Source organism: Taudactylus pleione, unplaced genomic scaffold, assembly GCF_031769625.1.
Source record: "Taudactylus pleione unplaced genomic scaffold, aTauple2 ptg001330l, whole genome shotgun sequence".
NCBI classification, from domain to species: domain Eukaryota; kingdom Metazoa; phylum Chordata; class Amphibia; order Anura; family Myobatrachidae; genus Taudactylus; species Taudactylus pleione.
In genome coordinates this window covers 506,140-528,637 of record NW_028285730.1, presented here as the reverse complement: position 1 = coordinate 528,637, position 22,498 = coordinate 506,140, and the positions used below count along the sequence as shown (strand labels likewise).

The following is a 22,498-nucleotide window of genomic DNA, read 5'->3' as shown; positions in this document are numbered from 1 at the left end:
TGATACAGAGAGGAGAGGCAGTGAGTGAGGAGCATAGAGCAGTGGGTTAGGATGAGAGCTTACACTCTATAGGGGAGAGACAGACAGGGGTGACACAGAGAGGAGAGACAGTGAGTGAGGAGCATAGAGCGGTGGGTTAGGATGAGAGCTTACACTCTATAGGGGAGGGACAGACAGGGGTGACACAGAGGGGAGAGACAGTTAGTGAGGAGCATAGAGCTGTGGGTTAGGATGAGAGCTTACACTCTCTAGGAAGGGACAGACAGGGGTGACACAGAGGGGAGAGACAGTGAGCATGGAGCATAGAGTGGTGGGCTATGAAGAGAGCTTACACTCTATAGGGGAGGAGCAAATAGACAGGGTGAGTGAGGAGCATAGAGCGGTGGGTTAGGATGAGAGCTTACACTCTATAGGAAGGGACAGACAGGGGTGACACAGAGGGGAGAGAGGGTGAGCAAGGAGCATAGAGTGGTGGGCTATGAAGAGAGCTTACACTCTATAGGGGAGGAGCAAATAGACAGGGGTGACACAGAGGGGGGAGACAGTGAGTGAGGAGCATAGAGCGGTGGGTTAGGATGAGAGCTTACACTCTATAGGGGAGAGACAGACAGGGGTGACACAGAGGGGAGAGACAGTGAGTGAGGAGCATAGAGTGGTGGGTTAGGATGAGAGGTTACACTCTATAGGGGAGGGGCAGACAGACAGGGGTGACACAGAGGGGAGAGACAGTGAGTGAGGAGCATAGAGCGGTGGGTTAGGATGAGAGCTTACACTCTATAGGAGAGGGGCAGACAGAAAGGGGTGACACAGAGGAGAGAGACAGTGAGTGAAGAGCATAGAGCAGTGGGTTAGGATGAGAGATTACACTCTATAGGGGACGGGCAGACAGACAGGGGTGATACAGAGGGGAGAGACAGTGAGCGAGGAGCATAGAGCGGTGGGTTAGGATGAGAGCTTACACTCTATAGGGGAGAGATAGACAGGGGTGACACAGAGGGGAGAGACAGTGAGTGAGGAGCATAGAGCGGTAGGTTAGGATGAGAGCTTACACTCTATAGGGGAGGGGCAGACAGACAGGGGTGACACAGAGGAAAGACAGTGAGCGAGGAGCATAGAGCGGTGGGTTAGGATAAGAGATTACACTCTATAGGGGAGGGGCAGACAGACAGGGGTGACACAGAGAGGAGAGACAGTGAGTGAGGAGCATAGAGCGGTGGGTTAGGATGAGAGCTTACACTCTATAGGGGAGGGGCAGACAGACAGGGGTGACACAGAGAGGAGAGACACAGAGAGGAGAGACAGTGAGTGAGGAGCATATAGCAGTGGGTTAGGATAAGAGTTTACACTCTATAGGGGATGGGCAGACAGACAGGGGTGACACAGAGAGGAGAGACAGTGAGTGAGGAGCATAGAGCGGTGGGTTAGGATGAGAGCTTACACTCTATAGGGGAGAGACAGACAGGGGTGACACAGAGGGGAGAGACAGTGAGTGAGGAGCATAGAGCAGTGGGTTAGGATGAGAGCTTACACTCTATAGGGGAGGGGCAGACAGACAGGGGTGACACAGAGAGGTGAGACAGTGAGTGAGGAGCATAGAGCGGTGGGTTAGGATGAGAGCTTACACTCTATAGGGGAGAGACAGACAGGGGTGATACAGAGAGGAGAGGCAGTGAGTGAGGAGCATAGAGCAGTGGGTTAGGATGAGAGCTTACACTCTATAGGGGAGAGACAGACAGGGGTGACACAGAGAGGAGAGACAGTGAGTGAGGAGCATAGAGCGGTGGGTTAGGATGAGAGCTTACACTCTATAGGGGAGGGACAGACAGGGGTGACACAGAGGGGAGAGACAGTGAGTGAGGAGCAAGCATAGAGCAGTGGGTTAGGATGAGAGCTTACACTCTCTAGGAAGGGACAGACAGGGGTGACACAGAGGGGAGAGACAGTGAGCATGGAGCATAGAGTGGTGGGCTATGAAGAGAGCTTACACTCTATAGGGGAGGAGCAAATAGACAGGGTGAGTGAGGAGCATAGAGCGGTGGGTTAGGATGAGAGCTTACACTCTATAGGGGAGAGACAGACAGGGGTGACACAGAGAGGAGAGACAGTGAGTGAGGAGCATAGAGCGGTGGGTTAGGATGAGAGCTTACACTCTATAGGGGAGAGACAGACAGGGGTGACACAGAGGGGAGAGACAGTGAGTGAGGATCATAGAGCAGTGGGTTAGGATGAGAGCTTACACTCTATAGGGGAGGGGCAGACAGACAGGGGTGACACAGAGAGGAGAGACAGTGAGTGAGGAGCATAGAGCGGTGGGTTAGGATGAGAGCTTACACTCTATAGGGGAGAGACAGACAGGGGTGATACAGAGAGGAGAGGCAGTGAGTGAGGAGCATAGAGCAGTGGGTTAGGATGAGAGCTTACACTCTATAGGGGAGAGACAGACAGGGGTGACACAGAGAGGAGAGACAGTGAGTGAGGAGCATAGAGCGGTGGGTTAGGATGAGAGCTTACACTCTATAGGGGAGGGACAGACAGGGGTGACACAGAGGGGAGAGACAGTGAGTGAGGAGCATAGAGCTGTGGGTTAGGATGAGAGCTTACACTCTCTAGGAAGGGACAGACAGGGGTGACACAGAGGGGAGAGACAGTGAGCATGGAGCATAGAGTGGTGGGCTATGAAGAGAGCTTACACTCTATAGGGGAGGAGCAAATAGACAGGGTGAGTGAGGAGCATAGAGCGGTGGGTTAGGATGAGAGCTTACACTCTATAGGAAGGGACAGACAGGGGTGACACAGAGGGGAGAGAGGGTGAGCAAGGAGCATAGAGTGGTGGGCTATGAAGAGAGCTTACACTCTATAGGGGAGGAGCAAATAGACAGGGGTGACACAGAGGGGGGAGACAGTGAGTGAGGAGCATAGAGCGGTGGGTTAGGATGAGAGCTTACACTCTATAGGGGAGAGACAGACAGGGGTGACACAGAGGGGAGAGACAGTGAGTGAGGAGCATAGAGTGGTGGGTTAGGATGAGAGGTTACACTCTATAGGGGAGGGGCAGACAGACAGGGGTGACACAGAGGGGAGAGACAGTGAGTGAGGAGCATAGAGCGGTGGGTTAGGATGAGAGCTTACACTCTATAGGAGAGGGGCAGACAGAAAGGGGTGACACAGAGGAGAGAGACAGTGAGTGAAGAGCATAGAGCAGTGGGTTAGGATGAGAGATTACACTCTATAGGGGACGGGCAGACAGACAGGGGTGATACAGAGGGGAGAGACAGTGAGCGAGGAGCATAGAGCGGTGGGTTAGGATGAGAGCTTACACTCTATAGGGGAGAGATAGACAGGGGTGACACAGAGGGGAGAGACAGTGAGTGAGGAGCATAGAGCGGTAGGTTAGGATGAGAGCTTACACTCTATAGGGGAGGGGCAGACAGACAGGGGTGACACAGAGGAAAGACAGTGAGCGAGGAGCATAGAGCGGTGGGTTAGGATAAGAGATTACACTCTATAGGGGAGGGGCAGACAGACAGGGGTGACACAGAGAGGAGAGACAGTGAGTGAGGAGCATAGAGCGGTGGGTTAGGATGAGAGCTTACACTCTATAGGGGAGGGGCAGACAGACAGGGGTGACACAGAGAGGAGAGACACAGAGAGGAGAGACAGTGAGTGAGGAGCATAGAGCGGTGGGTTAGGATGAGAGCTTACACTCTATAGGGGAGGGACAGACAGGGGTGACACAGAGGGGAGAGACAGTGAGTGAGGAGCATAGAGCTGTGGGTTAGGATGAGAGCTTACACTCTCTAGGAAGGGACAGACAGGGGTGACACAGAGGGGAGAGACAGTGAGCATGGAGCATAGAGTGGTGGGCTATGAAGAGAGCTTACACTCTATAGGGGAGGAGCAAATAGACAGGGTGAGTGAGGAGCATAGAGCGGTGGGTTAGGATGAGAGCTTACACTGTATAGGAAGGGACAGACAGGGGTGACACAGAGGGGAGAGAGGGTGAGCAAGGAGCATAGAGTGGTGGGCTATGAAGAGAGCTTACACTCTATAGGGGAGGAGCAAATAGACAGGGGTGACACAGAGGGGGGAGACAGTGAGTGAGGAGCATAGAGCGGTGGGTTAGGATGAGAGCTTACACTCTATAGGGGAGAGGAAGACAGACAGAGGTGACACAGAGGGGAGAGACAGTGAGTGAGGAGCATAGAGTGGTGGATTAGGATGAGAGGTTACACTCTATAGGGGGGCAGACAGACAGGGGTGACACAGAGGGGAGAGACAGTGAGTGAGGAGCATAGAGTGGTGGGTTAGGATGAGAGGTTACACTCTATAGGGGAGGGGCAGACAGACAGGGGTGACACAGAGGGGAGAGACAGTGAGTGAGGAGCATAGAGCGGTGGGTTAGGATGAGAGCTTACACTCTATAGGAGAGGGGCAGACAGAAAGGGGTGACACAGAGGAGAGAGACAGTGAGTGAAGAGCATAGAGCAGTGGGTTAGGATGAGAGCTTACACTCTATAGGGGACGGGCAGACAGACAGGGGTGATACAGAGGGGAGAGACAGTGAGCGAGGAGCATAGAGCGGTGGGTTAGGATGAGAGCTTACACTCTATAGGGGAGAGATAGACAGGGGTGACACAGAGGGGAGAGACAGTGAGTGAGGAGCATAGAGCGGTAGGTTAGGATGAGAGCTTACACTCTATAGGGGAGGGGCAGACAGACAGGGGTGACACAGAGGAAAGACAGTGAGCGAGGAGCATAGAGCCGTGGGTTAGGATAAGAGATTACACTCTATAGGGGAGGGGCAGACAGACAGGGGTGACACAGAGAGGAGAGACAGTGAGTGAGTAGCATAGAGCGGTGGGTTAGGATGAGAGCTTACACTCTATAGGGGAGGGGCAGACAGACAGGGGTGACACAGAGAGGAGAGACACAGAGAGGAGAGACAGTGAGTGAGGAGCATATAGCAGTGGGTTAGGATAAGAGTTTACACTCTATAGGGGATGGGCAGACAGACAGGGGTGACACAGAGAGGAGAGACAGTGAGTGAGGAGCATAGAGCGGTGGGTTAGGATGAGAGCTTACACTCTATAGGGGAGAGACAGACAGGGGTGACACAGAGGGGAGAGACAGTGAGTGAGGAGCATAGAGCAGTGGGTTAGGATGAGAGCTTACACTCTATAGGGGAGGGGCAGACAGACAGGGGTGACACAGAGAGGAGAGACAGTGAGTGAGGAGCATAGAGCGGTGGGTTAGGATGAGAGCTTACACTCTATAGGGGAGAGACAGACAGGGGTGATACAGAGAGGAGAGGCAGTGAGTGAGGAGCATAGAGCAGTGGGTTAGGATGAGAGCTTACACTCTATAGGGGAGAGACAGACAGGGGTGACACAGAGAGGAGAGACAGTGAGTGAGGAGCATAGAGCGGTGGGTTAGGATGAGAGCTTACACTCTATAGGGGAGGGACAGACAGGGGTGACACAGAGGGGAGAGACAGTGAGTGAGGAGCAAGCATAGAGCAGTGGGTTAGGATGAGAGCTTACACTCTCTAGGAAGGGACAGACAGGGGTGACACAGAGGGGAGAGACAGTGAGCATGGAGCATAGAGTGGTGGGCTATGAAGAGAGCTTACACTCTATAGGGGAGGAGCAAATAGACAGGGTGAGTGAGGAGCATAGAGCGGTGGGTTAGGATGAGAGCTTACACTCTATAGGGGAGAGACAGACAGACAGGGGTGATACAGAGAGGAGAGATAGTGAGTGAGGAGCACAGAGCAGTGGGTTAGGATGAGAGCTTACACTCTATAGGGGAGAGACAGACAGGGGTGACACAGAGGGGAGAGACAGTGAGTGAGGATCATAGAGCAGTGGGTTAGGATGAGAGCTTACACTCTATAGGGGAGGGGCAGACAGACAGGGCTGACACAGAGAGGAGAGACAGTGAGTGAGGAGCATAGAGCGGTGGGTTAGGATGAGAGCTTACACTCTATAGGGGAGAGACAGACAGGGGTGATACAGAGAGGAGAGGCAGTGAGTGAGGAGCATAGAGCAGTGGGTTAGGATGAGAGCTTACACTCTATAGGGGAGAGACAGACAGGGGTGACACAGAGAGGAGAGACAGTGAGTGAGGAGCATAGAGCGGTGGGTTAGGATGAGAGCTTACACTCTATAGGGGAGGGACAGACAGGGGTGACACAGAGGGGAGAGACAGTGAGTGAGGAGCATAGAGCTGTGGGTTAGGATGAGAGCTTACACTCTCTAGGAAGGGACAGACAGGGGTGACACAGAGGGGAGAGACAGTGAGCATGGAGCATAGAGTGGTGGGCTATGAAGAGAGCTTACACTCTATAGGGGAGGAGCAAATAGACAGGGTGAGTGAGGAGCATAGAGCGGTGGGTTAGGATGAGAGCTTACACTCTATAGGAAGGGACAGACAGGGGTGACACAGAGGGGAGAGAGGGTGAGCAAGGAGCATAGAGTGGTGGGCTATGAAGAGAGCTTACACTCTATAGGGGAGGAGCAAATAGACAGGGGTGACACAGAGGGGGGAGACAGTGAGTGAGGAGCATAGAGCGGTGGGTTAGGATGAGATCTTACACTCTATAGGGGAGAGACAGACAGGGGTGACACAGAGAGGAGAGACAGTGAGTGAGGAGCATAGAGTGGTGGGTTAGGATGAGAGGTTACACTCTATAGGGGAGGGGCAGACAGACAGGGGTGACACAGAGGGGAGAGACAGTGAGTGAGGAGCATAGAGCGGTGGGTTAGGATGAGAGCTTACACTCTATAGGAGAGGGGCAGACAGAAAGGGGAGACACAGAGGAGAGAGACAGTGAGTGAAGAGCATAGAGCAGTGGGTTAGGATGAGAGATTACACTCTATAGGGGACGGGCAGACAGACAGGGGTGATACAGAGGGGAGAGACAGTGAGCGAGGAGCATAGAGCGGTGGGTTAGGATGAGAGCTTACACTCTATAGGGGAGAGATAGACAGGGGTGACACAGAGGGGAGAGACAGTGAGTGAGGAGCATAGAGCGGTAGGTTAGGATGAGAGCTTACACTCTATAGGGGAGGGGCAGACAGACAGGGGTGACACAGAGGAAAGACAGTGAGCGAGGAGCATAGAGCGGTGGGTTAGGATAAGAGATTACACTCTATAGGGGAGGGGCAGACAGACAGGGGTGACACAGAGAGGAGAGACAGTGAGTGAGGAGCATAGAGCGGTGGGTTAGGATGAGAGCTTACACTCTATAGGGGAGGGGCAGACAGACAGGGGTGACACAGAGAGGAGAGACACAGAGAGGAGAGACAGTGAGTGAGGAGCATATAGCAGTGGGTTAGGATAAGAGTTTACACTCTATAGGGGATGGGCAGACAGACAGGGGTGACACAGAGAGGAGAGACAGTGAGTGAGGAGCATAGAGCGGTGGGTTAGGATGAGAGCTTACACTCTATAGGGGAGAGACAGACAGGGGTGACACAGAGGGGAGAGACAGTGAGTGAGGAGCATAGAGCAGTGGGTTAGGATGAGAGCTTACACTCTATAGGGGAGGGGCAGACAGACAGGGGTGACACAGAGAGGTGAGACAGTGAGTGAGGAGCATAGAGCGGTGGGTTAGGATGAGAGCTTACACTCTATAGGGGAGAGACAGACAGGGGTGATACAGAGAGGAGAGGCAGTGAGTGAGGAGCATAGAGCAGTGGGTTAGGATGAGAGCTTACACTCTATAGGGGAGAGACAGACAGGGGTGACACAGAGAGGAGAGACAGTGAGTGAGGAGCATAGAGCGGTGGGTTAGGATGAGAGCTTACACTCTATAGGGGAGGGACAGATAGGGGTGACACAGAGGGGAGAGACAGTGAGTGAGGAGCAAGCATAGAGCAGTGGGTTAGGATGAGAGCTTACACTCTCTAGGAAGGGACAGACAGGGGTGACACAGAGGGGAGAGACAGTGAGCATGGAGCATAGAGTGGTGGGCTATGAAGAGAGCTTACACTCTATAGGGGAGGAGCAAATAGACAGGGTGAGTGAGGAGCATAGAGCGGTGGGTTAGGATGAGAGCTTACACTCTATAGGGGAGAGACAGACAGGGGTGACACAGAGAGGAGAGACAGTGAGTGAGGAGCATAGAGCGGTGGGTTAGGATGAGAGCTTACACTCTATAGGGGAGAGACAGACAAGGGTGACACAGAGGGGAGAGACAGTGAGTGAGGATCATAGAGCAGTGGGTTAGGATGAGAGCTTACACTCTATAGGGGAGGGGCAGAAAGACAGGGGTGACACAGAGAGGAGAGACAGTGAGTGAGGAGGATAGAGCGGTGGGTTAGGATGAGAGCTTACACTCTATAGGGGAGAGACAGACAGGGGTGATACAGAGAGGAGAGGCAGTGAGTGAGGAGCATAGAGCAGTGGGTTAGGATGAGAGCTTACACTCTATAGGGGAGAGACAGACAGGGGTGACACAGAGAGGAGAGACAGTGAGTGAGGAGCATAGAGCGGTGGGTTAGGATGAGAGCTTACACTCTATAGGGGAGGGACAGACAGGGGTGACACAGAGGGGAGAGACAGTGAGTGAGGAGCATAGAGCTGTGGGTTAGGATGAGAGCTTACACTCTCTAGGAAGGGACAGACAGGGGTGACACAGAGGGGAGAGACAGTGAGCATGGAGCATAGAGTGGTGGGCTATGAAGAGAGCTTACACTCTATAGGGGAGGAGCAAATAGACAGGGTGAGTGAGGAGCATAGAGCGGTGGGTTAGGATGAGAGCTTACACTCTATAGGAAGGGACAGACAGGGGTGACACAGAGGGGAGAGAGGGTGAGCAAGGAGCATAGAGTGGTGGGCTATGAAGAGAGCTTACACTCTATAGGGGAGGAGCAAATAGACAGGGGTGACACAGAGGGGGGAGACAGTGAGTGAGGAGCATAGAGCGGTGGGTTAGGATGAGAGCTTACACTCTATAGGGGAGAGACAGACAGTGGTGACACAGAGAGGGGAGACAGTGAGTGAGGAGCATAGAGCGGTGGGTTAGGATGAGAGCTTACACTCTATAGGGGAGAGACAGACAGGGGTGACACAGAGAGGAGAGACAGTGAGAGAGGAGCATAGAGCGGTGGGTTAGGATGAGAGCTTACACTCTATAGGGGAGAGACAGAAAGGGGTGACACAGAGAGGAGAGACAGTGAGTGAGGAGCATAGAGCGGTGGGTTAGGATGAGAGCTTACACTCTATAGGGGAGAGACAGACAGGGGTGACACAGAGAGGGGAGACAGTGAGTGAGGAGCTTAGAGCGGTGGGTTAGGATGAGAGCTTACACTCTATAGGGGAGAGACAGACAGGGGTGACACAGAGAGGAGAGCCAGTGAGAGAGGAGCATAGAGCGGTGGGTTAGGATGAGAGCTTACACTATAGGGTAGAGACAGACAGGGGTGACACAGAGGGGAGAGACAGTGAGTGAGGAGCATAGAGCGGTGGGTTAGGATGAGAGCTTACACTCTATAGGGGAGAGACAGACAGGGGTGACACAGAGAGGAGGGACAGTGAGAGAGGAGCATAGTGCAGTGGATTAGGATGAGAGCTTACACTCTATAGGGGAGAGACAGACAGGGGTGACACAGAGGGGAGAGACAGTGAGTGAGGAGCATAGAGTGGTGGGTTAGGATGAGAGCTTACACTCTATAGGGGAGAGACAGACAGGGGTGACACAGAGAGGGGAAACAGTGAGTGAGGAGCATAGAGCAGTGGGTTAGGAAGAGAGCTTACACTATAGGGGAGGGGCAGACAGACAGGGGTGACACAGAGGAGAGACAGTGAGTGAGGAGCATAGAGCGGTGGGTTAGGATGAGAGCTTACACTCTATAGGGGAGGGGCAGACAGACAAGGGAGACACAGAGGGGAGAGACAGTGAGAGAGGAGCATAGAGCGGTGGGTTAGGATGAGATCTTACACTCTATAGGGGAGAGATAGACAGGGGTGACACAGAGGGTAGAGACAGTGAGTGAGGAGCATAGAGTGGTGGGTTAGGATGAGAGATTACACTCTATAGGGGAGGGGCAGACAGACAGGGGTGACACAGAGGGGAGAGACAGTGAGTGAGGAGCATAGAGCAGTGGGTTAGGATGAGAGCTTACACTCTATAGGGGAGGGGCAGACAGACATGGGTGACACAGAGGGGAGAGACAGTGAGTGAGGAGCATAGAGCGGTGGGTTAGGATGAGAGCTTACACTCTATAGGAGAGGGGCAGACAGACAGGGGTGACACAGAGGAGAGAGACAGTGAGTGAGGAGCATAGAGCAGTGGGTTAGGATGAGAGCTTACACTCTATAGGGGAGGGGCAGACAGACAGGGGTGATACAGAGGGGAGAGACAGTGAGCGAGGAGCATAGAGCGGTGGGTTAGGATGAGAGATTACACTCTATAGGGGAGAGATAGACAGGGGTGACACAGAGGGGAGAGACAGTGAGTGAGGAGCATAGAGCGGTGGGTTAGGATGAGAGCTTACACTCTATAGGGGACAGACAGACAGGGGTGACACAGAGAGGAGAGACAGTGAGTGAGGAGCATAGAGCAGTGGGTTAGGCTGAGAGCTTACACTCTATAGGGGAGGGGCAGACAGACAGGGGTGACACAGAGGGGAGAGACAGTGAGTGAGGAGCATAGAGCAGTGGGTTAGGATGAGAGCTTACACTCTATAGGGGAGAGGAAGACAGACAGAGGTGACACAGAGGGGAGAGACAGTGAGTGAGGAGCATAGAGTGGTGGGTTAGGATGAGAGGTTACACTCTATAGGGGGGCAGACTGACAGGGGTGACACAGAGGGGAGAGACAGTGAGTGAGGAGCATAGAGTGGTGGGTTAGGATGAGAGGTTACACTCTATAGGGGAGGGGCAGACAGACAGGGGTGACACAGAGGGGAGAGACAGTGAGTGAGGAGCATAGAGCGGTGGGTTAGGATGAGAGCTTACACTCTATAGGAGAGGGGCAGACAGAAAGGGGTGACAAAGAGGAGAGAGACAGTGAGTGAAGAGCATAGAGCAGTGGGTTAGGATGAGAGCTTACACTCTATAGGGGACGGGCAGACAGACAGGGGTGATACAGAGGGGAGAGACAGTGAGCGAGGAGCATAGAGCGGTGGGTTAGGATGAGAGCTTACACTCTATAGGGGAGAGATAGACAGGGGTGACACAGAGGGGAGAGACAGTGAGTGAGGAGCATAGAGCGGTAGGTTAGGATGAGAGCTTACACTCTATAGGGGACGGGCAAACAGACAGGGGTGACACAGAGGAAAGACAGTGAGCGAGGAGCATAGAGCGGTGGGTTAGGATAAGAGATTACACTCTATAGGGGAGGGGCAGACAGACAGGGGTGACACAGAGAGGAGAGACAGTGAGTGAGGAGCATAGAGCGGTGGGTTAGGATGAGAGCTTACACTCTATAGGGGAGGGGCAGACAGACAGGTGTGACACAGAGAGGAGAGACAGTGAGTGAGGAGCATATAGCAGTGGGTTAGGATAACAGTTTACACTCTATAGGGGATGGGCAGACAGACAGGGGTGACACAGAGAGGAGAGACAGTGAGTGAGGAGCATAGAGCGGTGGGTTAGGATGAGAGCTTACACTCTATAGGGGAGGGACAGACAGGGGTGACACAGAGGGGAGAGACAGTGAGTGAGGAGCATAGAGCAGTGGGTTAGGATGAGAGCTTACACTCTCTAGGAAGGGACAGACAGGGGTGACACAGAGGGGAGAGACAGTGAGCATGGAGCATAGAGTGGTGGGCTATGAAGAGAGCTTACACTCTATAGGGGAGGAGCAAATAGACAGGGTGAGTGAGGAGCATAGAGCGGTGGGTTAGGATGAGAGCTTACACTCTATAGGGGAGAGACAGACAGACAGGGGTGATACAGAGAGGAGAGATAGTGAGTGAGGAGCACAGAGCAGTGGGTTAGGATGAGAGCTTACACTCTATAGGGGAGAGACAGACAGGGGTGACACAGAGAGGAGAGACAGTGAGTGAGGAGCATAGAGCGGTGGGTTAGGATGAGAGCTTACACTCTATAGGGGAGAGACAGACAGGGGTGACACAGAGGGGAAAGACAGTGAGTGAGGATCATAGAGCAGTGGGTTAGGATGAGAGCTTACACTCTATAGGGGAGGGGCAGACAGACAGGGGTGACACAGAGAGGAGAGACAGTGAGTGAGGAGCATAGAGCGGTGGGTTAGGATGAGAGCTTACACTCTATAGGGGAGAGACAGACAGGGGTGATACAGAGAGGAGAGGCAGTGAGTGAGGAGCATAGAGCAGTGGGTTAGGATGAGAGCTTACACTCTATAGGGGAGAGACAGACAGGGGTGACACAGAGAGGAGAGACAGTGTGTGAGGAGCATAGAGCGGTGGGTTAGGATGAGAGCTTACACTCTATAGGGGAGGGACAGACAGGGGTGACACAGAGGGGAGAGACAGTGAGTGAGGAGCATAGAGCAGTGGGTTAGGATGAGAGCTTACACTCTCTAGGAAGGGACAGACAGGGGTGACACAGAGGGGAGAGACAGTGAGCATGGAGCATAGAGTGGTGGGCTATGAAGAGAGCTTACACTCTATAGGGGAGGAGCAAATAGACAGGGTGAGTGAGGAGCATAGAGCGGTGGGTTAGGATGAGAGCTTACACTCTATAGGGGAGAGACAGACAGGGGTGACACAGAGGAGAGACAGTGAGTGAGGAGCATAGAGCGGTGGGTTAGGATGAGAGCTTACACTCTATAGGAAGGGACAGACAGGGGTGACACAGAGGGGAGAGAGGGTGAGCAAGGAGCATAGAGTGGTGGGCTATGAAGAGAGCTTACACTCTATAGGGGAGGAGCAAATAGACAGGGGTGACACAGAGGGGGGAGACAGTGAGTGAGGAGCATAGAGCGGTGGGTTAGGATGAGAGCTTACACTCTATAGGGGAGAGACAGACAGGGGTGACACAGAGAGGGGAGACAGTGAGTGAGGAGCTTAGAGCGGTGGGTTAGGATGAGAGCTTACACTCTATAGGGGAGAGACAGACAGGGGTGACACAGAGAGGAGAGCCAGTGAGAGAGGAGCATAGAGCGGTGGGTTAGGATGAGAGCTTACACTCTATAGGGGAGGGACAGACAGGGGTGACACAGAGGGGAGAGACAGTGAGTGAGGAGCATAGAGCAGTGGGTTAGGATGAGAGCTTACACTCTCTAGGAAGGGACAGACAGGGGTGACACAGAGGGGAGAGACAGTGAGCATGGAGCATAGAGTGGTGGGCTATGAAGAGAGCTTACACTCTATAGGGGAGGAGCAAGTAGACAGGGTGAGTGAGGAGCATAGAGCGGTGGGTTAGGATGAGAGCTTACACTCTATACGGGAGAGACAGACAGGGGTGACACAGAGGAGAGACAGTGAGTGAGGAGCATAGAGCGGTGGGTTAGGATGAGAGCTTACACTCTATAGGAAGGGACAGACAGGGGTGACACAGAGGGGAGAGAGGGTGAGCAAGGAGCATAGAGTGGTGGGCTATGAAGAGAGCTTACACTCTATAGGGGAGGAGCAAATAGACAGGGGTGACACAGAGGGGGGAGACAGTGAGTGAGGAGCATAGAGCGGTGGGTTAGGATGAGAGCTTACACTCTATAGGGGAGAGACAGACAGGGGTGACACAGAGAGGGGAGACAGTGAGTGAGGAGCATAGAGCGGTGGGTTAGGATGAGAGCTTACACTCTATAGGGGAGAGACAGACAGGGGTGACTCAGAGAGGAGAGACAGTGAGAGAGGAGCATAGAGCGGTGGGTTAGGATGAGAGCTTACACTCTATAGGGGAGAGACAGAAAGGGGTGACACAGAGAGGAGAGACAGTGAGTGAGGAGCATAGAGCGGTGGGTTAGGATGAGAGCTTACACTCTATAGGGGAGAGACAGACAGGGGTGACACAGAGAGGAGAGCCAGTGAGAGAGGAGCATAGAGCGGTGGGTTAGGATGAGAGCTTACACTATAGGGTAGAGACAGACAGGGGTGACACAGAGGGGAGAGACAGTGAGTGAGGAGCATAGAGCGGTGGGTTAGGATGAGAGCTTACACTCTATAGGGGAGAGACAGACAGGGGTGACACAGAGAGGAGGGACAGTGAGAGAGGAGCATAGAGCGGTGGGTTAGGATGAGAGCTTACACTCTATAGGGGAGAGACAGACAGGGGTGACACAGAGGGGAGAGACAGTGAGTGAGGAGCATAGAGTGGTGGGTTAGGATGAGAGCTTACACTCTATAGGGGAGAGACAGACAGGGGTGACACAGAGAGGAGAGACAGTGAGAGAGGAGTATAGAGCGGTGGGTTAGGATGAGAGCTTACACTCTATAGGGGAGAGACAGACAGGGGTGACACAGAGGAGAGATAGTGAGTGAGGAGCATAGAGCGGTGGGTTAGGATGAGAGCTTACACTCTATAGGGGAGAGACAGACAGGGGTGACACAGAGAGGAGAGACAGTGAGTGAGGAGCATATAGCGGTGGGTTAGGATGAGAGCTTACACTCTATAGGGGAGAGACAGACAGGGGTGACACAGAGGAGAGACAGTGAGTGAGGAGCATAGAGCGGTGGGTTAGGATGAGAGCTTACACTCTATAGGAGAGAGATAGACAGACAGGGGTGACACAGAGGGGAGAGACAGTGAGTGAGGAGCATAGAGCGGTGGGTTAGGATGAGAGCTTACACTCTATAGGAGAGAGACAGACAGGGGTGACACAGAGGGGAGAGACAGTGAGTGAGGAGCATATAGCGGTGGGTTAGGATGAGAGCTTACACTCTATAGGGGAGGGGCAGACAGACAGGGGTGACACAGAGGGGAGAGACAGTGAGTGAGGAGCATAGAGCGGTGGGTTAGGATGAGAGCTTACACACTATAGGGGAGGGGCAGACAGATAGGGGTGACACAGAGGGGAGAGACAGTGAGTGAGGAGCATAGAGAGGTGGGTTAGGATGAGAGCTTACAGTCTATAGGGGAGGGGCAGACAGACAGGGGTGACACAGAGGAGTGACAGTGAGTGAGGAGCATAGAGCGGTGGGTTTGGATGAGAGCTTACACTCTATAGCAGAGAGGCAGACAGACAGGGGTGACACAGAGGGGAGAGACAGTGAGCGAGGAGCATAGAGCGGTGGGTTAGGATGAGAGTTTACACTATAGGGGAGGAGCAGACAGGGGTGACACAGAGGGGAGAGACAGTGAGTGAGGAGCATAGAGCAGTGGGTTAGGATGAGAGCTTACACTCTATAGGGGAGGGGCAGACAGACAGTGGTGATACAGAGGGGAGAGACAGTGAGTGAGGAGCATAGAGCGGTGAGTTAGGCTGAGAGCTTATACTCTATAGGGGAGGGGCGGACAGACAGGGGTGACACAGAGGGGAAACAGTGAGTGAGGAGCATAGAGCAGTGGGTTAGGAAGAGAGCTTACACTATAGGGGAGGGGCAGACAGACAGGGGTGACACAGAGGAGAGACAGTGAGTGAGGAGCATAGAGCGGTGGGTTAGGATGAGAGCTTACACTCTATAGGGGAGGGGCAGACAGACAAGGGAGACACAGAGGGGAGAGACAGTGAGAGAGGAGCATAGAGCGGTGGGTTAGGATGAGATCTTACACTCTATAGGGGAGAGATAGACAGGGGTGACACAGAGGGTAGAGACAGTGAGTGAGGAGCATAGAGTGGTGGGTTAGGATGAGAGATTACACTCTATAGGGGAGGGGCAGACAGACAGGGGTGACACAGAGGGGAGAGACAGTGAGTGAGGAGCATAGAGCAGTGGGTTAGGATGAGAGCTTACACTCTATAGGGCAGAAATAGACAGGGGAGACACAGAGGGGAGAGACAGTGAGTGAGGAGTATAGAGCAGTGGGTTAGGATGAGAGCTTACACTCTATAGGGGAGACAGAGAGGGGAGAGACAGTGAGTGAGGAGCATAGAGCGGTGGGTTAGTATGAGAGATTACACTATAGGAGAGGGGCAGACAGACAGGGGTGACACAGAGGAGAGACAGTGAGTGAGGAGCATAGAGCGGTGGGTTAGGATGAGAGCTCACACTCTATAGCAGAGAGGCAGACAGACAGGGGTGACACAGAGGGGAGAGACAGTGAGTGAGGAGCATAGAGCGGTGGGTTAGGATGAGAGCTTACACTCTATAGGGGAGGGGCAGACAGACGGGAGACACAGAGGGGAGAGAAAGTGAGTGAGGAGCATAGAGCAGTGGGTTAGGATGAGAGCTTACACTCTATAGGGGAGGGGCAGACAGACAGGGGTGACACAGGGGAGAGACAGTGAGTGAGGAGCATAGAGCGGTGAGTTAGGCTGAGAGCTTACACTCTATATGGGAGAGGAAGACAGACAGAGGTGACACAGAGGGGAGAGACAGTGAGCGAGGAGCATAAGGCGGTGGGTTAGGATGAGAGATTACACTATAGGGGAGGGGCAGACAGACAGGGGAGACACAGAGGGGAGAGACAGTGAGTGAGGAGCATGGAGCAGTGGGTTAGGATAAGAGATTACACTCTATAGGGGAGGGGCAGACAGACAGGGGTGACACAGAGGGGAGAGAGTGAGTGAGGAGCATAGAGCGGTGGGTTAGGATGAGAGCTTACACTCTATAGGGGAGGGGCAGACAGGGGTGACACAGAGGGGAGAGACAGTGAGTGAGGAGCATAGAGCAGTGGGTTAGGATGAGAGCTTACACTCTATAGGGGAGGGGCAGACAGACAGTGGTGATACAGAGGGGAGAGACAGTGAGTGAGGAGCATAGAGCGGTGAGTTAGGCTGAGAGCTTATACTCTATAGGGGAGGGGCGGACAGACAGGGGTGACACAGAGGGGAAACAGTGAGTGAGGAGCATAGAGCAGTGGGTTAGGAAGAGAACTTACACTATAGGGGAGGGGCAGACAGACAGGGGTGACACAGAGGAGAGACAGTGAGTGAGGAGCATAGAGCGGTGGGTTAGGATGAGAGCTTACACTCTATAGGGGAGGGGCAGACAGACAAGGGAGACACAGAGGGGAGAGACAGTGAGAGAGGAGCATAGAGCGGTGGGTTAGGATGAGATCTTACACTCTATAGGGGAGAGATAGACAGGGGTGACACAGAGGGTAGAGACAGTGAGTGAGGAGCATAGAGTGGTGGGTTAGGATGAGAGATTACACTCTATAGGGGAGGGGCAGACAGACAGGGGTGACACAGAGGGGAGAGACAGTGAGTGAGGAGCATAGAGCAGTGGGTTAGGATGAGAGCTTACACTCTATAGGGCAGAAATAGACAGGGGAGACACAGAGGGGAGAGACAGTGAGTGAGGAGCATAGAGCAGTGGGTTAGGATGAGAGCTTACACTCTATAGGGGAGACAGAGAGGGGAGAGACAGTGAGTGAGGAGCATAGAGCGGTGGGTTAGGATGAGAGATTACACTATAGGAGAGGGGCAGACAGACAGGGGTGACACAGGAGAGACAGTGAGTGAGGAGCATAGAGCGGTGGGTTAGGATGAGAGCTCACACTCTATAGCAGAGAGGCAGACAGACAGGGGTGATACAGAGGGGAGAGACAGTGAGTGAGGAGCATAGAGCGGTGGGTTAGGATGAGAGCTTACACTCTATAGGGGAGGGGCAGACAGACGGGAGACACAGAGGGGAGAGACAGTGAGTGAGTTGCATAGAGCAGTGGGTTAGGATGAGAGCTTACACTCTATAGGGGAGGGGCAGACAGACAGGGGTGACACAGGGGAGAGACAGTGAGTGAGGAGCATAGAGCGGTGAGTTAGGCTGAGAGCTTACACTCTATATGGGAGAGGAAGACAGACAGAGGTGACACAGAGGGGAGAGACAGTGAGCGAGGAGCATAAGGCGGTGGGTTAGGATGAGAGATTACACTATAGGGGAGGGGCAGACAGACAGGGGAGACACAGAGGGGAGAGACAGTGAGTGAGGAGCATGGAGCAGTGGGTTAGGATAAGAGATTACACTCTATAGGGGAGGGGCAGACAGACAGGGGTGACACAGAGGGGAGAGACAGTGAGTGAGGAGCATAGAGCGGTGGGTTAGGATGAGAGCTTACACTCTATAGGGGAGGGGCAGACAGGGGTGACACAGAGGGGAGAGACAGTGAGTGAGGAGCATAGAGCGGTGAGTTAGGCTGAGAGCTTACACTCTATAGGGGAGAGGAAGACAGACAGAGGTGACACAGAGGGGAGAGACAGTGAGTGAGGAGTATAGAGCAGTGGGTTAGGGTGAGAGCTTACACTTTATAGAGGAGGCGCTGTGAATAAGTACGTAGCTTGGGATCACCATCGCAAAAATCTCGATGGTCGCAAACATTGCCCTTTTTTTTTTAGAGACTACGGTAGCTAAAGTTTACCACAGCCTGGCCGGGTCCTACTGCAAGGCCTGGAAATCTGTGTCCACTGATGCAGACTCTGGCCTCGTCCCTATCGGAAAATGGGGGTGACGTGCCTCAGTTTCCGGGAATGGTGGCCAGCCACACCCCTGCTCCGCCCTCCAACCCTCTACATGCTGCGGTATCAGAGATGTGCGCTAACCATCAGATTAGTGTACATCTCTGAATCAAGCCCAGCGTTCCAGTGGTGATGAGCAGCACAGTAAGTGGGAGAAGAGGCGGCAGTGGGTGGGTGTGTGCAGTGGCGTCCCTACCTCTCTTTGCACCCGGTGTGGGCAGCGGCGGGGAGCTTGTACTGCGCGCAGCAGAGCCGCATGCCGGCAAATAAGGGGGCGTGACCTTGCAGGTGTGGGCGTGACCTCACAGCTGGAACCCTCATTTTTTTGTCACACCAGGGGTGCCCGAGGTATAGGCTGCCCCCCGGGGACCAGCCTGTGTGCAGTGCCGGCTCCCTCACTGTGCTAGGAGCCGAGTGACGCACTTAATACTACAGTACAGCACCCGGCTCCTGTCACTGAGGGGGAGCCAGCACTTTAGTGTCACCCCTCGCTGGTGACAGCCGGGTGCTCCCCGCACTCCCCCTTGTGACGCCAGTGGGTGTGTGAAAGGAGATGAATTTGGAGATGTAGGGGGAGAGGATTGGGAGGGAACTTTATATCTGAATGTGAGAAGCTTTAATTGGGTTCTGAGGGGAAGAGGAGCCAGTGTAAGGCTTGTAGGAGAGGGGAGGCAGATGTAGAGTGTTTGGAGAGGAAGATGAGCCGGGCAGCAGCACTGAGGACAGACTGGAGAGGAGAGAGGTGGGAGTCGGTGAGGCCAGATAGGAGGTTACAGTAGTCCAGTTGGGAGAGGACGAGTGAGCGGATGATGGTCTTCGTTGCCTCCAGGGTGAGAAAGGGATGGATCCTGGAGATATTTTGCAGGGGACTGTGAGAGAGACAATGTGTGATTTGGATAAATCGCAGAGGTAGCAGGAGACGTGACTAGAGGAGAGAGGGGGAGTGGTCAGGGGAGTGGAAGTAGGTCTGAGTATTATCTGCACAGAGATGGTTCTGGAGGCCAGTAGACCTAATGAGCCGTCTCTCTTCCCTACACCAGATTGAAGACCTCTCACAGCAAGTCCACAAAGCAGCTGCTGAGAAATTCAAGGTCCCGATGGAACATTCCCCACTTATCACCGAGACCGCCCCCACTCTGACGATCAAAGAGGAGAGTGAGGAGGAGGAGGAGGTGAGGGCTCTACTTTGAGCAGCAGTCTCCCAGAACTGTCACTGTAACCAATAAAAGCGAGAACAACTAAAACCTAGTAATGTAAAGGGCAAAACCACACAGTAAAGGTATAACGCAAAGCTCAGAAACCGAAGACTTAACTAGTTCCTTGCTCCAATTTCAGGGGGGCATTATCTTTAGGACTTCTCTGTCCTAGCTCCATTGTGCTTCCTGGCCTGCTTCATAGTTCCTGGAAAATCCCTACTATTACATGTCTGCACAGGTAACGGAGGGACCTCCCCAAACTCTTTACCAGTTACATAAGGCCCGTTGTCCGTATATAATAATCCGATATATAGTACAGGGCCTCTGTATTCAATTCTCGGGGGGGGGGGGGGGGGGAGATCGGTTATGATGGTCAGATGCGCTCATCCCCATGAATTACGGTACAGCAACATTGCAAGTTTTCCAGCTCACCTCTATTAAGGAAGAGGAAAGATCTGCAATGTTGGTGACTGTGAGGGGCCGAAGTACCTGCCAGAACGCCATCGTCTTGCGCCCATCACTGTTTCTTGAACAGCTCCCTATATTGGGAAATGTATAGGAGTCAGTCCACCCTTGTAAGGCTACATCAGCTAACAGATAGGAACCAATCCGCCACTAAGATGAAACACTTTGCCGAATCGCCAACAAGCAGATAGTCGGCAACGGTCTGTGTGTAGGGGGGCTCAGATCTTGGCTTCTAGTGCGTACAGGTTAAACATCCCTAATATCTGTGTATGATCACAGCAGACCTTGTATACCGGCTCTTTCCAGCTTTTGCGTTGGTCTTCACTTACCTTTTTGCCCGCAGGTGGATGAGACTGGGTTGGAGGTGCGGGACATTGAGCTGGTGATGGCTCAAGCCAACGTATCCCGAGTGAAGGCGGTGCGGGCGCTCAGGCACAACAACAACGACATTGTCAACGCCATCATGGTAAGAACTTCCCCGTGCATCACAAGGTTGTGCGAGTATCAATAGAGACAGCAATGGGCTTTCTTTGGGATGGGTGCAGGTATACCGGAATTGTGCGAGTATCAATAGAGACAGCAATGGGCTTTCTTTGGGATGGGTGCAGGTATACCGGAATTGTGCGAGTATCAATAGAGACAGCAATGGGCTTTCTTTGGGATGGGTGCAGGTATAACGGAATTGTGCGAGTATTAATAGAGACAGCAATGGGCTTTCTTTGGGGTGGGTGCAGGTATACCGGAATTCTGCGAGTATCAATAGAGACAGCAATGGGCTTTCTTTGGGAAGGTTTATATACCAGTACATTGTATTTGAACACTTTAAAAGATGAATTCAATGTTTATTAATTTCTCCAATATTGAAGTAGAGGACAAACCGTACTTTGTAGTTACCAATAGCATATGACGCGTTTCTCTGGACACAACCGGCTTCATCAGATTATGAAATGCGCCGTTACAGCAAGTTCATGGTGCGATTGTGGTGATCTCCGGTGTGGTCTTTGGGTAAAGTCCACATGTAAAATCTGCAGTCTTCATGCAGCAGAACTGTCCGTCACCACAACACATTACAATGTCCTTTAGCAATAAGCTGAGGCATGATGTAATTACGTGGATTACTGGACCCCAATGGCTCATCCAAGTCTGTGAAATATCCAGATGAATATCAGAATAGAACAGGGAAAACAATCATTTTACCTGTGCACGTTGCGATTTGTCAGATAATGACGGAATATATTCTTTCAGGGAGGGAGGTAAAGCGTCAGCTTCTGAGCCTAATGCTTTTCATGTCTTTCTCTTCCTCTGCAGGAATTAACAATGTAGCTGCCGGTCTGACAGCTGAGCCCGGACCCTCCAGCCGCCTCTTATTGGATTCACACTGTATAGATGCACAGCTGCCCATTACTTTCCGCTCTCTTAGACCTGCATATATTCCTACTAGGATGCACCAACAATGCTGCTCAATAAACCTTGCCTCTTACATCCAAATTGTGCCAGATGTTACTGGTGATTGGGGGAAGGGGGTACGGGAGGGACAATCCCCTAAATGTACCCGGAATCCCCCAAAGCCAGAAGGCACTGTCCGCAAGATGCAAAAGCAGAGAAATACATTGCAGCATATATTATATTACAGCCCAGTTTGTGTGGAGATCCATGCTTGAGTCAATGGCGGAGTTTGGGAACCTCTGTATTATGGCATGCTTATATTTGTTACTGGCTCAGAATGCCAACGCCCAAATCCTGACTGTAAGTATTGGGATGAGGAGGAGGCTTCGGCACTAGGGGGAAGGTTAGGCGGCAGGGCTGTTAGGTTTAGGCTGCAGGGAGGGAGGGTTAGGTTTAGAGGTAGGGTTAGGGTACTTACTGGCTGGTGTCAGTGTTTTAACCAGGGGCGTTTTAAGAGAGGAGGCCCGAGTGCACTCCTCGTGTGGGGCCCCCTCCTCTCTCCCTGGTGGCTGGAAGCCGACTGACACGGCTGGCCAGCCACCGGAGCATTAGTAAACTCGCCGCGGCAGCCATTTTTCAGCAGTGACACCCGACACGGGACTTCGGACAGGTAAGTTTAAAAAAAATATGGGTGCGGTGTGGGGCTCCCCTGGACCCGGGGGCCTGTGTGCCCCGCACACACTGCACCCATTATAGATACGCCACTGGTTTTAACCCAGTTGGGAAGCCAGCATCGGGATTCTCAGGGCCAGGGTCCTGAGTGCCGTGCCCAACCCACTGGATGCTATCTGTAAACAGTTTATCATTGGAAATACCCACAAATGGAACTACAAGTCCCAGCATAGACTTCTAGCCAGTGCTGCTTAAGTGTCAACTATTTTATTTGTATATTTTATATGTCATAGCT

The 22,498-nt window shown here is 53.0% G+C and overlaps 1 protein-coding gene across 1 annotated transcript in view; it reads left to right on the top strand.

Moving 5' to 3' along the window:
- LOC148443123 (uncharacterized) overlaps positions 1-21,633 on the top strand; it is a 99,490-nt gene extending 77,857 nt beyond the window's left edge. Inside the window, exons 7-9 of the mRNA XM_088463184.1 lie at positions 19,525-19,656; positions 20,489-20,611; positions 21,454-21,633. Coding sequence (XP_088319310.1) covers positions 19,525-19,656; positions 20,489-20,611; positions 21,454-21,468 — 270 coding nt within the window. The 3' untranslated portion in view covers positions 21,469-21,633. The remainder of the gene's footprint in view (positions 1-19,524; positions 19,657-20,488; positions 20,612-21,453) is intronic.
- Positions 21,634-22,498: the final 865 nt, after the last annotated feature.